General features: G+C 49.4%; 2 protein-coding genes across 2 annotated transcripts; both read left to right on the forward strand.

Moving 5' to 3' along the window:
• Positions 1-694: 694 nt before the first annotated feature.
• On the forward strand, positions 695-10,718 carry LOC138685780 (uncharacterized). Its single transcript, XM_069786117.1, has 7 exons — positions 695-1,372; positions 2,591-5,047; positions 6,588-7,673; positions 8,619-8,684; positions 9,664-9,764; positions 10,511-10,575; positions 10,676-10,718. Exons 2-7 carry the CDS (start codon positions 3,127-3,129, stop codon positions 10,716-10,718), a joined length of 3,282 nt encoding a protein of 1,093 aa, XP_069642218.1. The 5' UTR covers positions 695-1,372; positions 2,591-3,126.
• Positions 10,719-10,881: 163 nt separating this feature from the next.
• LOC138685860 (uncharacterized) lies at positions 10,882-14,490 on the forward strand. The gene is made up of 3 exons (XM_069786186.1): positions 10,882-11,329; positions 11,413-11,565; positions 13,915-14,490. Exons 1-3 carry the CDS (start codon positions 11,179-11,181, stop codon positions 14,232-14,234), a joined length of 624 nt encoding a protein of 207 aa, XP_069642287.1. The 5' UTR covers positions 10,882-11,178; the 3' UTR covers positions 14,235-14,490.
• The last annotated feature ends 416 nt before the right edge of the window (positions 14,491-14,906 follow it).

The raw sequence follows: 14,906 nt of genomic DNA on the forward strand, positions 1-14,906 counted from the left end.
TTGCTAAATCATGATTGACATTTTAAAAGGAATATTGTCAGAGCCGCATGTCAAACAGCCTAATTGCCTTATCTGTGTGGCCCCTAATGACAAGTTAGACTATTACAGCTGAAAGAATTTTAAGCATCTAATAATTTACACATCATGACCTGGGCTATTTGCTTTCCACACCTCGTCACTAAGTGTAGATGAGGAGAGGAGCCGCTTGTGTTTCAAGGCAGTTTCACCTGTGTCACTCAGTCCTGCATCAGGAGGGTGCAGCCCCAAGGGAAATCAGCCCTCAGCAGAAGCCAGTTAAAATATTGTGATGAAAACACTTTTACATCAGGGGTTTTTCCCCCCCGCCTCCAGTAATCGAATCTTCTTTTTTTTTTTTAAGAGAACAAGCAACTTGGGCTCTGCTTCTGGGTCAGGTTGGGGTATCAGCATCACTGTAATTCCAGTTTATAGCATTATGCATTATAAACAGATAGTGGATAATGCTTTCTCACCAAGACACCCAGCAATGGAGGAATACTAGACAGCAAATTGAAAGAGCAGGTCTGTCCCTAATGAGTGATAGCTGGCCTCATTTAATTGATTAGCTAATTGCTATCACAGGGGTAACCGGGCAGTATATGAGTGAGTAGGCTCCCAGACTAGCTCCTTTGCAGGCATGTGGTTTAGGGAGGGCCTGGGAAAGGTGGTGATTCCATGTTTGCTTTGCCTGGGGTATTTTAGAGAGGGAGAGGTTTTCCTTTCCTTTTCTTTTTTGGTCTTATTTTAATGTTGCGCCTCTGGTAAACCTCTGCTATGAAGCCTTTGCCCACCCTGATGCTTCTGGCCCTGTTCCTGGTGCCTTGGGTGTGGGGACCTGCCACTGGCAGGCAGGCTCCTGGGGTGATGCTGAGGTCCTGCTGTGATGCTGCTGGCTGCGATACTGCTGGTGCTGCACCGGGGGTGAGTGATGGGAAGCGAGGACTCGGTTCCCTGTAGGAAACTCCCTTCCTGGGCGCAGTGTCCTGCCTGCTTATAAATCCTTCTCTCCTGTGCATGGCCCCTATGGATTAAAGCACAGCTGGGTTTTGCTTGCTGTGTTTTTGTACTGGTTGTGGTCTAACAGCATAAAAGAGGCAATGCTTTTGGAGGTGGGGAGGGGTAAATGTTTATCATCACATGGAAGAAATGAGGTAGCCTAGGGGCTTGGTCCAGGCACAGGCAAAACCCCAAGCTACCAGGACACGGTGGATCTGGTGCTCCCTTCCCATCAGGTTTGGGTTGAGATCTCTGAGCAGCTTTACAAGTATGGGCAGTGGTACTTGGGTCTGCAATAAGACTCTCTTTTCTTTATAGGCATGTGGATCGTCTTGGGAATATCAGAAGGTTAAACCAGGTAAGAGTTAATCCTCAGACCAGCCTTTTTTTTTTTTAGCCTGAATAAATCCTCCCCAGAATTTGTTGCGTAGCTCAAGCCATGGTGTGGAAAGCCAGGAGAAAACCTGGCCCTGGGGTAGCATGGAGAGGGAAGGGATGTGGCTGATATTGAGTGCTGGGGGAGGGAAAAAAATCAGTGCTAGCATGGGAGATAATATGTGGTGCTATCTTGCAGCTGCCAAACCCCTACCACAGTGCAGGACCCTGGAGGCAGCAGCAATGTGCTGCAGCAAATCACTGTTAGGCAGCAATTAAAACAAGCAGCAAAAGTTCAATCCAAACTTCAGTTGTGCTCCTGTAGGGTAAACCTATCAGTGGCTTGTGGCTCTTCTAGCTTTGAGATAGTGTTTTTGGAAAATACTGTATTTCTTCCCGCCCAAGGGAAGGGGTTTCCCACTTTGAGGGCTGACTTAGCTATGGTGAGATGTTAATGTTGCTCATCCTACTGAGGCTCTGAGGGCTTCTTTGAAGCCTTTGCTTTAAAGGGGTTGAAAATACCTTCAGGAGAGCTCTACCTCCCAGTTCTGCAGGTGTATAAACAACAAATGTAACAGTGCACTTGTTGCTTTTGTAACTCGTCCAGATGTGGCAATTCCCCAAGCCTTTATCTTTGATCCCTAAATAGCCTGACCCTGCAGATGGGAACCTGCGTCCCTGGGACAAGCGGCACTAACTGTGTGGCCATGCTGGGATCTCTGTGCTCCTGCATGGTCATGTCAGGGGGGACTTGAAGCATGAGTGTGCCCTGCTCTGGGGTGGTAGCAGTAGGGGTACAGCCTGGCTCCCCATGGGGCAGGAGGTGGTGGTGGCCGGGGCTTCTCCAGCTGCCCCCAGTCTTCTAACTACTCTGGAGTGGCACAAACAGGTGGGTTAAGTGCTGATGGGGAGGAGTTTTAGGGTAGGTTGCTAGCAGGTGTGGATGGAAACTGTCACTTGGAATGGAAGTTTTAGGCTCACCCCAGGCTGGTGCATGGGTGCATGCTCAGGTGGCCTCCTCCCCTTGGCCCCAGGACCTGATGTGGGGTTACTTGTGTGTTCTCCTGCTTGACAAACTGGAGAGGTGACAAAATGGGGAGGTGAGGGACCTTGAAAATAATTTCTGGTAATAAGGACTAGTGACTCTTTTGGGGAAGTGGAGATGGAGGAAAACTTGAGGTTATTGCTTCTTGTCTTCCAGGGTCAGAGTCTCCTTGGATATTGGCATATGTGCCTGTAAGAAGCTGCCACAGAGTCCTGAAGGACAAGTATGGGGAGTTTTCTCCCCCAGCCTACCATGGTGATTCCCCCCTAGACTTTTGGTGCAACTGGACAATCTGGGCAGGCTCCAGAAAGCATATAATAATTTATATTCAGGGCTTTATCACTAAGGAGGGTTGCAACAAAAATGAGGACAAAATCCTATTTGAAGGAGTTTCTTCACTGGTGGAAAACAGTGTGGTTTATGCTTGCTGGAAAAAGGAGACGCATGTTTTTGCCACATTTGCTCAGGCTGTCCATGTTGTGTTGCTGAAGAGGTACTTGCCAAACTGCAGAGATGCACAATTTAAAGGGAAGTACTACATCTTCCAAGACCAGGAAGGTGAATCTTCCTCCAAATGTGATGTGATTTCTGAAACTCCTGCTCCAAAACTGCCAAAGCAAGATGGTATTTTTCAGTCTGGATGGGCTGAAAACCTTAGAGATGTGCCAGGCTTTGCAACCACACGTAGCACCATGAGCCTTGGCAAGACCGCAGTGTTAAGTGGCGAGTTGATACAGGGAAGAGGGATCGTGCTGGGTACTACTGCTGTGGGAAGTCCTGTTGAGCTTGTCCCAGATGAATGGGCAAGGACATCACTCCTGGAAACAAAAGCTCCTTGTGCAATGGGGTCTGAGCTGCGAGGAGGTCTGAGCTGCTGCAAAGAAGCTCAAGGCAGAGGAACACCTGAGGGTGTAATCCCCACTGCAGCCCAGGATACCTGGGGGCAGAGTCTCTCTGTGAGTGGGGACATCACTGTGGGTTTTGGTTATATGCACAGGGTTTCAAGTGTGCTTTTGGAAACTCCTTTGCTTGGTGCCTTGCAGGTAGCAGAGCCTTTTCTGCACCCAGCAGGTGTAGGTCTGGAGAACAGCCAGTCTGTCCCACACCCTACCCTGAAGCTGAAAGATCTGGGTGACCTACAGTTTACTATTAAACCAACATGCACAAGTTGCCTGGACTTGGCTGCACACTCGCAGTCTTTGTCCCCTGGCAGAAGAGAAAGTAAAGAGAGTACAGATACCACCATGTACCAAGGGCTCAGCACAGTTAGCTTAGAGAATGATGAAAGCCATCCCCAGTTGAGCATTCCCACTGATGGCACAGTGAGCAGTGATGCTGATGGCCTTGCAAAGGACCTGATGCCCAGCCTGAGTAGCCCGTATGAAGTGGTAAAGAGGGACCACTCACATCTGCTACCTGAGAGAAGCCAAAGATGCCAAAGCAGTTTTGGGGATTTGTCCATGACTCAACCTGAGCTGGGAACAACTGGCCTCCAACATACGAAGCTCATGGATATTTCCCCCTTGAAAAGATTTAGGGAAGTCATCAGGGGGAAAACAGTGCTGCATCCCACAGCACCGTGGGACATCCTGCAAGAGCATCCTCATTCGCGTGGCCAGAGCAGTCATGTCCTGCAGTCAGCCCCTACAGACCCTGGAAGCCTTCCCCAGAATGCCCAAGCACACAACCGTCCAGCTGCTGAGAAAGCTTGTGTGTCTTCCTTGGGTGTACAAAGCTGCTACCACCAAAGTGACAGAGCTGCACAGCCAGGGCTGGTTGTACCCCATTTGCCAACAGGGCTGGAGGATCCTCCCACAGCCATGTCCACCCTAGGGACAGAAACAATCCCTGCGCTGGTGGTCTCCTGCACAGAACCTGTCCCTGCAGACTTTGGCTCTACTGATTTCATCCCTGAAGCACCTCTTTCTCCAGAAGTAGAGCCTGCATCCAAGCTGGTCTTCTCTCCACCAGCTGCTTTGGATTTGGACCCTGCCAGACTTAGGCAAAGGACAAGCATCTTGCTGGCTAGCCCAGGAGGACAGAAGATGGTCTCCCCTTTGCCACCTCACCATCCATCAGTAACCTCTGAACTGGGCACAAATGGGTCCCCCAGATGCCTTGGCCCTGGGATGCAAAAGCTGGTGCTGGGAGAGGTGGGTGACCAGCAAGGAGAAACCTCAGCCTCTGTGGGCTTGATGGCCAGGGGTCCCTCCCCAGCTTCTGTCACTGTCCCAAGGCCTGGTGTGGTGTTTCCTCAGCCTGAGGACCATGTGAGCAGTGGCTCTGGTGGGGTGGCACCAGCTTCTGGGCCTGGCACCTGGGCAGCGAGGAGAGAGGAGCATGTGATGCCTGTGCAGCATCAGGGCACAGCAGCTAGTGACAAACTGACATCTGCCTCCATCCTTGGGGGATTTAAAATGCAGAAAACCACAGAAGCTCTTCAAGTGGGTGCAGGAGAGCAGAGAAATGTCTCCTCAAGCACCGCTCCTGCACACCCTGGTTGTTCCACAGCCCTGTGGGGAGAAACACTGTTGAAAGGCCAAAAGCCTCAGGAACCTTCTGATGTATCCAGAAACACCCAGACGCCAGGAGGACAGCAACAGAAACATGTTGGTAGGTCTCCCAGTACTTTTTATCTTGGCACAAACCATCTTTAGAAGGCAGAAGTACTTGGTGGGGTCAAGGATGAGGCTGTGTCTTTCACCTGCAGTCCTTGCCTGGCAATCGTAACCTGCTGTCTGGGGAGGGGAAGTGTGGTGGGTTGACCTGGGCTAGATGGCAGGTACCTGCCAAAGGTGCTCTATCACTCTCCCTCCTCAGCTGGACAGGGGAGGGAAAATATAATGAAAGGTTTGTGGGCTGAGATAAAGACAGAGATCACTTGCCAGTTACCATCACAGGCACAACAGACGTGACTAGGGGAAATTAATTTATTACCATTCAAATCAGAGTAGGGTAATAAGAAATAAAACCAAATCTTAAAATACCTTTCCCCCACCCCTCCCTTCTTCCCAGGCTCAACTTTGCTCCCAAATTCTCTACCTCTTCCCCACCAGTGGTGCAGGGGGATGGGGAATGGGGGTTATGGTCAGTTCATCACATGTTGTCTCTGCTGCTCCTTCCTCTTTGGGGGGAACGGGAAACCGGATGGGACAACTCCTTGCTCTTCCCCTGCTCCAGCATGGGGTCCCTCCCACAGGGCACAGTCCTTCACAAACTTCTCCAGCATGGGTCCTTCCCATGGGCTGCAGTTCTTCACGAACTGCTCCAGTGTGGGTCCTTTCCACGGGCTGCAGTCCTTCAGGCACAGACTGCTGCAGAATGGGCTCCTATCTTCATGGGTCCACAGGACCTGCCAGGAGCCTGATCCAACACAGTCTTCCCATGGGGTCACAGCCTCCTTCAGGCATCCACCTGCTCCGGTGTGGGGTCCTCCATGGGCTGCAGGTGGAGATCTGCTCCACCGTGGACCTCCCTGCACTGCAGGGGGACAGCCTGCCTCACCATGGTCTTCCCCACAGGCTGCAGGGGAATCTCTGCTCTGGCACCTGGAGCATCTCCTCCCCCTCCTTCTTCACTGACCTGTGTGTCTGCAGGGCTGTTTCTCACATGTCCTTATTCCTCTCTCCATCTGCAGTTGCACAGGATTCCCCCCTCACATCTGTGTTATCCCAGAGGCACTGCCACTGTCGCTGATGGCCTTGGCCAGCAGTGGATCTGTCTTGGAGCCGGTTGGCATTGGCTCTATTGGACACAGGCAAAGCTTCTAGCAGCTTCTCACAGAAGCCACCTGTGTAGATGCCCCACTACCAAAACCTTGCCATGCAAACCCAGTACAGGAAGACTTCCAGCAAGTAGTATTTTTGGCCAAACCTCTGTTGGAAGCAAACCCACATAATTAAAGCTGCTGAAGGCTGGATGAGCTGTGAAGGGCCAGGTGCTTGTAGAGCAGCTGGGGCCCCAGCTCAGCTCTAAATGCAGAGCTGAGATGTGGCTCCAGGGGCTGAAACTAGAAATCTTGCAGCAGGAGAGGATCTGAAATGGGGCCTCTTCTGTGGCAATTTGCAGCACTCGTAGAAGCGTGGTATCCATGTCCTGGTGCATACAATAACTGTTGATGACATGTTTCTTTTCTATGTTCCTGATGTGTCAGAGCTAGGACCTCCCTGGGCAATAGAGTACTTCCCCATCAGGAGCTGCCACCTCATCTTTCAGGATCGGTCTGGGATGTTTTACCTGCCTTTTCTTGCTGACATTAAAACCAACATCTGGTGCAACTGGACCATCTGGGCAGGCCCCCAGAAGCATATTGTCATTTACATCCAGGGGTTCCAGGGGAGTGATGGCTGCGGCAAGAACCAGGACAAGATCATCTTCCAGGGGGTCTCATCAAGTCTGGAAACCAAAGTGGTATATGCCTGTCACAACCAAGGCACTCTGATCTTTGCTGCACAAGCTACTGCAGTCCATGTGTTGTTTCTGTCAGGGAGTGGTTCCCTAAGCCATGAATACAGATATTTTAAAGGACAGTATTATGTATTCAGAGAATCTGAAATTGTGGGCTCTTCAAATGATACCATAGCTCCCCGAGAGCCTGTCCAGGAGACCTCTAAGAAAGAGACCTGGAGGACAGCGGTAACAAAAGGTTTCCTGTCCATGTTGAGAGCCTCTCCGGGCCCATCAGCTGCACCTGCTGGTGGCAGGATCCAGCCTGAGCTTGTGAGCCCTGATGAAGAGGCCCAACAGCCTCCTGATCTCATGGATCATGCTCAATCTGGTGCTAACCTGAGTGAGCGCGGTCAGGTGCGGGATGAAACCAAGCTGGAAAGGAACCTTAAGGATGGTGGCAATGAGGGCAGAGAAACTAAAGATGTGTTGGTGGAGCCAGCTCCAGCTGGGCAAGATGCTGGGCATAAAGCCAAGCCATCTGCCTTGGAGATTGCAAAGGGGGATGTAGAGCTGGTGTCTGCTCTGGTCACTGTAGCCCCACGTTGCTCAGTGGGTGTCCCTTTGTCAGAGGTGCCCAGCAACAATGTAGGTGTCTCTGCCAAACCATCTGGCCTGGATCAGGCCAGCGACAGCCTGTCAGAAGAAGTGGTTGCTGCTGCACGTTGCACGCAGACACCAGTGCTGGAAGAGCCACTGCTAAACATGAATACAAAACCTTCTCTCTACCCCTCTCCTGGTGTGACTGCTGGAGATACAGTATCTCTGGGAGAAAGGACTGAAGAGCTCTTTGGTAAGGTGTTTTTTGGGTTATTTGTGGCTGAACTGATGCCTGACACTGTGCAATATCCATCTCCAGTGATGCAGCACTCTTAAGAGGTTTTATTTGTAGACATGGATATTACCTTCATTTGGTCCATGTGGTAGCACTTGTGACTCCTTCTGTATCCAAGGAAGGTGGTACTTGAGAACAGATAGGATTATCTGTTGTAACATGGGCATCTATGCTCTTAACGGGGACAGGCTGGTTTCTAATCCAAGTGCTTTGAATTATCCATGGAGGAGCCAGCCTCTCAGCCATGACTTTACACCAAAGCAGACTATGAATGTTCATCTTGGTTTTAAACAGTTCTGGCTGTAGCCTGGCACAGTGCTCCTAGTCACGATAACTGAGTTTGAGCTCTAGACCTTAGAGGGAAGAGGGGAAAAAAGAGGGGTTGTCTCCTAAGAAAGTTTAGGAGTTGATGGTAGACTTCTTTCACAGAAATATTTAGCCACTGATATGTATTAATTTCTGCCTGAAGGCAGAAGAGAAGATGTTTTCAATTGGTCTTTCTTCCTCTCCAAACTGTTCTTGCCCCTTCATTGTAGATGTGGGGAAAAGTTTATTTAGCTCTTTTGCAGTTGCTAATTAATACACAAGCTGCTTTGCTCCATTGGGGTCCAAGGCAGCTCTGTGGGTTGTAGGAGCTCTGGTGGTTTCACATAGATAACATTTCATCCACTTCCAGAAATGAAAATTAGGTTTATTGGGGTGATTTCCTTCTAAAAAGCACTTCCCACTGTAGAGAAGAGTAGATTGTATTTAGAGCTTGATACTTAATTTCAGTGTAAGGAATATGGGAAGGAGCTGGCACATGGTACTCTTCTTGCAAAGTGACACATACCTAATGTACTTTTCCCACCTCTTTCTGATACACTGAGGTTAGCAGCCTGATTCTTTCCCTTGCTTTGACAGATCTGGTTTCTGCCCTGGCATCCCTGGAGAACCACACAGCACTGCAATCCCAGCACCATCCTGGAGGTGAGTGATGCAAAGAGTTAAGCTTGTCTTAAAACACTGCCCTAAGTTCAGTGTGCATGGACATCACCTGCTTATCAAGTTTAGAAAGCAGTGGAAGGTGCTTCTGCATAGTAATCACTTGGAAGATTGTAATTTTTAAGATATCACTGCAGTCCCATAGTTGTGCATTGGCGACTTTGTACTTACCCTGGAGAAACCTGAGTTCACATGCAAAACCTGACATAAATGCTGGCTTGTTTGAGTTCAAGCATTACTTGTTGACTGTTTAAAGAAGATTTTTCTAAGGTGAATGAGCCTCAATTTCTCCAATATACTCCAATGGGTGTCTCATGACTAACTGGATCAGAAACCTGTAGGAGTCCTGCTCCTCAGACCAGGGAGAGAAGCAAAACCCCCTTATGGGAGCATTAGCAACTAAGCAGCATAATACTGGGCTTATATGGCAGAGCAAGCCACAGAAATAGCTTGCAAAAAGGAGTCAATACAGAAGGAGCCTGAGCTTTGAATAGGAGAAATATTGCTGAATAAATAAGTTTTAAACAGCAGACTCTGGCAAATCTGTGCCAGCCTGGATTCAGCCAGACCACAGCAGTTTTCTCTAAGCTGATCGCAAACAGAGATGGGTGAGAAAAGTGGGCTTTTAGACTCCATCACAAATTATGATGATACCTTTGGGAAAGATAATAGCTAAAGAAACATGACTGTGATCAGATACATATTAATGCTTTATATACTTTTGCTGAAAGATCAAGTCTAGTATTCAGCACCAAGCATTAGCTAAGGTTTGTTTTCACCTGTTACTCTACAACTTGTTCTACCTAATGCACAACCTCTGGAAATATGCATGTGGCACTGATTTATGCAAGCATGTCCTCGTGGAGCTGTTCTGCTAGTGTTGGTGTTTAAGGACTAACTCATTTAAGGACCCTGTTTGTGTCATGTAGACTTAAACATGCTAGGATCTTGTGTCTTCTGGTAGATGTGCTGTTTGAAGTAACTATTGAAATCAAACTCAAGGACTGGATTTCTCATGGTGGAAGTGAGCTCCAAAAGGGTCTTCTTGAATCTATGAAAAATCATGTAAGTCTGGGCATGGGGAAAAAAACAAATGGGATGTCCCAAATCTTCAACTACTAGAGACCATGTTAGTGCCCTTCATTCCAGGATTTTCTGTTAAAGCCACATGATGAACCAGCATCTGAGTTGCTTGTGTTGGTCGTCATTTGAGGCCAATGCCGATGCCCTTGCAGAGTGCCTGGTGACAGTGGCTGGTGTTTAGCTGCTGCAGCCCTTCGTAGTGCTGTGCCATCACAAGGCAGCAGAAAAGCATTGCAGAGACAGGGATACAACCAACAAAGGGCTGTAACTTGCCTCTAGAAATGGGGCAGGCTGTAAGCCACAGCCTAAAATATGGCAAGCCTATGAGCATCTACTTTCAGGGCTGTATCTAAACTTTCCTTTCTGGGGTGCAAAGTGGAGCAGGTACAGGGTTCAGCCTGCTGCCTAGCCTAGAACACCACCATCCATCCACTGCTGCTCTGCAATGGTTTAGTACCTAAACTCTTACCTGGGGCTACTATTGCCCTTCCTCTTCCCAAATTAGCTTGTGTGTTGGCAGAGGTTGAGATGAAGCTAAGCAGATGAAAGCAATTGATATTCTCCTAGAGAAAAGGTCCAGAGCACTGGGCTATGGGACATCTAATGTGTCATGAGTGGTTTCTGAAGGGGAAGTCCAAGGGGGAAGGGGAGAATGAGAAAAACTGTTTGCTGCCATACTCCTGCCCATCAAACCTCAAATCAGTGCTGGTCACTCTGTTGCTTTGCAGATCCAGGAGAACCTGAAGCTTTCTGCCAACAGAGTCAATGAAATAAAGTTAAAAGAAATCAAAAGGTAGGGTTACTGCTGTGCTGCTGGCTTGGCAGGTGACTCTGCTATAGCCTGTAGTACTTCTTGGATAGCAGTGGCTTGGGTTCTCATTCTCCTTCCCCAGGCTGAGACCCAGCCTTGCTCTTCTCCTGTGGTCTGTAACTTGACTTGAAAGTAGGAAAAAAAGTCTGTTTTCTAGAGGAAAGATGGTAAAAATGGATGTTTAGTGCTGCCTAGGGCCTTAACAGGTCTAGACAGGTTTAAACTCTGGAGAAAATGGGGATCCTCACACCTGCCATGGTGTCTGCTGGAGAAAGCTGGGAGCTGTCAGCAAGGTCCCTGCCACACTTGGTTGAGGCTGACTTGGGGCTGTGAATTGCCACTACAATTTGCCTTATGTGAATATCTAGTCATTTCAACCTAGCTCCAAGTGAGAAGCCATTACCGGGCTTTCCTTTTTCCCTTGGTCTGAGTGCAAAGCTTCCTCTTGTCACAAATAATCTTTGCAAGAGTCTGCAGCACCACAATCTAATACGAGTGAGTGGAAGGTCTAAATGGGCTTTCAGAGCTGGGCCTGGTGGTGATGCTTTCCTCCTGCCTCACCCTGGGCTCTCCCCTGTCCACAGGATGAGTGGTGCCAACCTGCTACTCACCTTCTGGCTGCACCTGAAGCCAGAGGAGAGAAATGTGTCTCTGCTCCTGCGCTCCCAGCTGGAGGAGCTGCTTGGCAGCTCGGTAGGAGTGGAGAAGCTGCAGCTTATTTCGCTCTTTGTTAAAGGTGGGTGTTTCACTTTTCTCTGGGGTAAACCCTTTTATGCCAAGCCTGACTTGACTTATGGCACCTATTTCCCCCCATTACAGATGTGAATGAGTGCAGCGCTGGGGTCAGCCTCTGCGGGGAGGAGGCGGAGTGCTTCAATGGTGTGGGCACGTACCTCTGCCGCTGCAAAAAGAACTACGAAGATCATTCTCCCACCAAGTCTGGCACCCTCTGCATCCGTGCTCCTCAGTCAGGTAGAAGACAAAGTAGTGGCTCTGCTTTCTCCTGTGGCTGGGTGTTTTTCTCGTGTGCGTGGACAAGTAATTTATGCAGCATCACTCTTGCCACGTGCAACCTGGAGTGAGCGCATCAGGGTAAGGGGCTCTCCACTTGACTGGGATCCTACCAGTTGTGCATTGCATGTGATGCTTAAAAATGGCACCGCTACTAGAGTGGTGGCTTTAGATGTCCTGGTCTGGAGTGGGAAGGATATATAATATCTTTGCAAGGCAATTCCCAGCTGGTTGTCCCCTTAGGCTTCCTCCTTTGGCATTAAGAGCTCTTCTTTGGGAGTTATGTTCAGATACGAGCAGACTTGGAAGCAAATATGTTTCTTCTGGAAACTAAGGGGAGGGAGGAAGAGTGAGGTTTAGGCAGTATCCTAAGTTAGGATGAGAGTCTTGTACTTAAAGGTGAAACAGCCTTTCCTGGACTCCAAAGGCATCAGCTTTCAGAGGTTAGCCTAGATAGGCATCCAAGGGGTGACCTGCATCACTTAACCGTGTCAGGTTAAAGTATTGCTGCTTGTTGGGTGTAATTCAGTGTGACATCTGTGCTCCCAAAGGCTCTCCTGAGTGGTGCCTGAAAGTTTTAGGGAGTGTTGCTACTTCTGGGCACCTCAGTACAAGAGAGACATGAACATACTGGAACGAGCCCAGTGAAGGGCCAAAAGGATGAAGGGACTGGAGCATCTCTCCTATGAGGAAAGGCTGAGAGAGCTGGGACTGGTTAGCCTGCAGAAGAGAAGTCTCAGGGGCATCTTATCAATTTATATAAATACCTGAAGGGAGAGTGGAAAGAATTCAGAACTATGCTCTTCTCAGTGGTGCCTAGTGACAGGACCCAGAGGCAGTGGGCACAAAGTGAAACATGGGAGGTTTGCTCTGAATATCAGGAAACACTTTTTTATTGTGAAGGTGACTGAACACTGGCACAGATTGCCCAGTGAAGTTGTGGCATCTCCATCCTTGGAGATATTAAAAAAAACTCTCTGGACATGGTCCTGGGCAACCAGCTCCAGGTGGCTCTGTGTGAGCCGGTGGGTTGGACCAGATGAACTCCAGAGGTCCCTTCCCACCTCAACCCCTCTGTGATTTTTCCCTCCCTGCTTGAGGGAGGCTGTGGATGGAAACTCTTGGTAAAGGTCATGCTCCCTGGGAGCAGCGAGTTGATGTGACAGCCAGCACTTGAACCTGGAGCTTAGCCTGGAGTATTTAACAGGTGTTTAAATACTGGTAACAGTCCATGGTGTTTGCTGCTGTGCTCTGCTCACTGGCTGTGTTGGCACTTGCAAGTGTAACCTCTCCATGAGACTTAGCCTCCCTTTCCCTGGTCTGCTATTTTCTCTGCATCAGAGTTACAGCTTGGCACATGTGGCCTTTATTTCCCCAGACCTTCTGCACCCCCTGATCTTGGCTGCTCAGGCTTGTTGCTATAAGCAGAGTGTGGCCCAGGGTGATTTATGAGTTACCTCTGCTGAAATTGATGTGATCCGCAAACTTGGTTGCTCCTCAGAGTGCCCTGTGGTCTCCTGTCACACTGTGTAGATCTTGGTGAGAGAGACATTGATGTTCCTGGTGTTTACCTCAGTGCTCCCCTGACATGTTTGACACAAGGCTAAGCAGATGGCATGTGGTACTTGACTATAATCAGAGCTGGCTAATCCAATCTTGCAGAGTAATGGGGCCTCCCAGCCTGAAAAAGACACCAATATTCTGCAATATGCACTCAAAACACTGCTGCTACTTTACAAAAACTACTCTTTGTCCCTGCAGCATTGGAAGTGGCTTAAACCTGAATGTGAGCTTGCAGCCAAATTGCATTTCTCATCCATCGTCTCACCTCCAAATTCATTAACTGATTATGCAGTCTAAGCCTATCCAGACTGGCTGGATATGGTGTTATATTCATATATAAATAATTTTATAAATGCATACTTATCTCTTGGGTCAAGGAGAGGATCCCTTCAGGTCTGGATGGGAATGGTAGCAGGTCTTCTAGCCTCCAAGTAGCTGCATATGGGTTTGGCAATGGCTTTGCTCTCTTGGGGCTTTCCTGGGGTAGCATAAGCCCTGTGCTCTTTTCTGCAGGCTGGCTCTTCGTCTAAATATTTCTTTGGGATGGAGGTTTGGGAGAGATGCTCTGCCCTGGAGGTGGCTGTGAGGGTTTCTGGAGGGCAGCAAGGGAGATGCTGACCCTGCTGGAGGAGCACCCACAGCTCCAGGTCTCACCCCTGAGCTCTGCAGTCATGATGTGGGGGACTTTGTGAGCACAGTGGGGGTCACTGGGGCAAGCAGGATGAGGCCATGGCCCTTCTCTTGCAGGGATCAGCTTCTTCCTCCGCCACGCTGACATCCTGGTGGGGGCAGCCATCATGGCTGTTCTGGCAATGCTGGTGGCTGCTGGTGCCTGGTGCAGGGTGGCCAGATGGGGATGGCACCCCAGGAGGAACCTGAGCCCCGAGGAGCTACCGGTGAGAGCTGTGGAGGAGCCGGCGATGGAGTTGCATGACCTGGGGGAGTGCCTGCACCTCGACCCCTTCCAGCTGAAGTTGCGGGCCAGGCCCCCTGAGTGGCTGTGGAGCATCCGGGCCCACTCTGGCCAGGTGTACCAGGTCTTCCCAGAGCAGTCCACCCTGCTCTGAGGGGGTCCTGGGGCTTCTCCAAACCCCCTGTGGCCCTGGTGACCTGCGCAATCACTCCTGCCTTAACTGGCTGACACAAGCCACTGGCTGTGCAAACCCTTCTGGTGTGTTTTATGGACCATGAATATCCCACTACAGTCTTCTTTGTCTTGTAATTTAATTTTTTTAATACTTGCTCGGCTTGGGAAACAAAGTGCTTGCTCCACACTACTGTACATCTTCTCCTGACTTATCTTGCTTGAGAGCTGTGCAGAACTGTCAGCACATGGAAATTAAACACCTTTTTTTTAAGGAAAAAAAGAAAATAAGGTGTTTTGGTGCTTAATTTAAGAAATTAAAAAATTGTTCTGCATCTGTGGTCAGTGCTGCCTGCTTTCCACTGCCCCTAAGGTAGAGCTCTATGGGAAGCCCTGGCATGACCTGAGGATCTGGGGGTGTCTTCTTCCAGCCTGGCTGAGAAACATCCCCAGAGCTTGACTTAAAGTTTTGGGGAGACTCCTGGCCAGGTTATGACACATAGATCCCCTGTCACTGAACGATGGGGACAGTATTTTTGGTGCTTGCATGAATGCTGGTTGCTGAGATGCTGGCTGCAAAAAGCACCACCACCAAATAAATCCTCCTCGCTGGCAGTAAAGCACAGTTGTCTACCCAGCTCGTCCTGCAGCTGAA

Source organism: Haliaeetus albicilla, chromosome 7 (assembly GCF_947461875.1).
Source record: "Haliaeetus albicilla chromosome 7, bHalAlb1.1, whole genome shotgun sequence".
In the NCBI taxonomy this organism is placed as follows: domain Eukaryota; kingdom Metazoa; phylum Chordata; class Aves; order Accipitriformes; family Accipitridae; genus Haliaeetus; species Haliaeetus albicilla.

Bases quoted from the DNA above. Each gene is read 5' to 3' on its own strand.
- LOC138685780 (XM_069786117.1), top strand. From the start codon at position 3,127: ATGAGCCTTGGCAAGACCGCAGTGTTAAGTGGCGAGTTGATACAGGGA. The intron at 5,048-6,587 runs GTAGGTCTCCCA...CTGATGTGTCAG, and splicing joins ACAGCAACAGAAACATGTTG to AGCTAGGACCTCCCTGGGCA. The intron at 9,765-10,510 runs GTAAGTCTGGGC...GTTGCTTTGCAG, and splicing joins TTGAATCTATGAAAAATCAT to ATCCAGGAGAACCTGAAGCT.
- LOC138685860 (XM_069786186.1), top strand. From the start codon at position 11,179: ATGAGTGGTGCCAACCTGCTACTCACCTTCTGGCTGCACCTGAAGCCA. The intron at 11,330-11,412 runs GTGGGTGTTTCA...CCCCCATTACAG, and splicing joins TATTTCGCTCTTTGTTAAAG to ATGTGAATGAGTGCAGCGCT. The intron at 11,566-13,914 runs GTAGAAGACAAA...CTTCTCTTGCAG, and splicing joins CATCCGTGCTCCTCAGTCAG to GGATCAGCTTCTTCCTCCGC.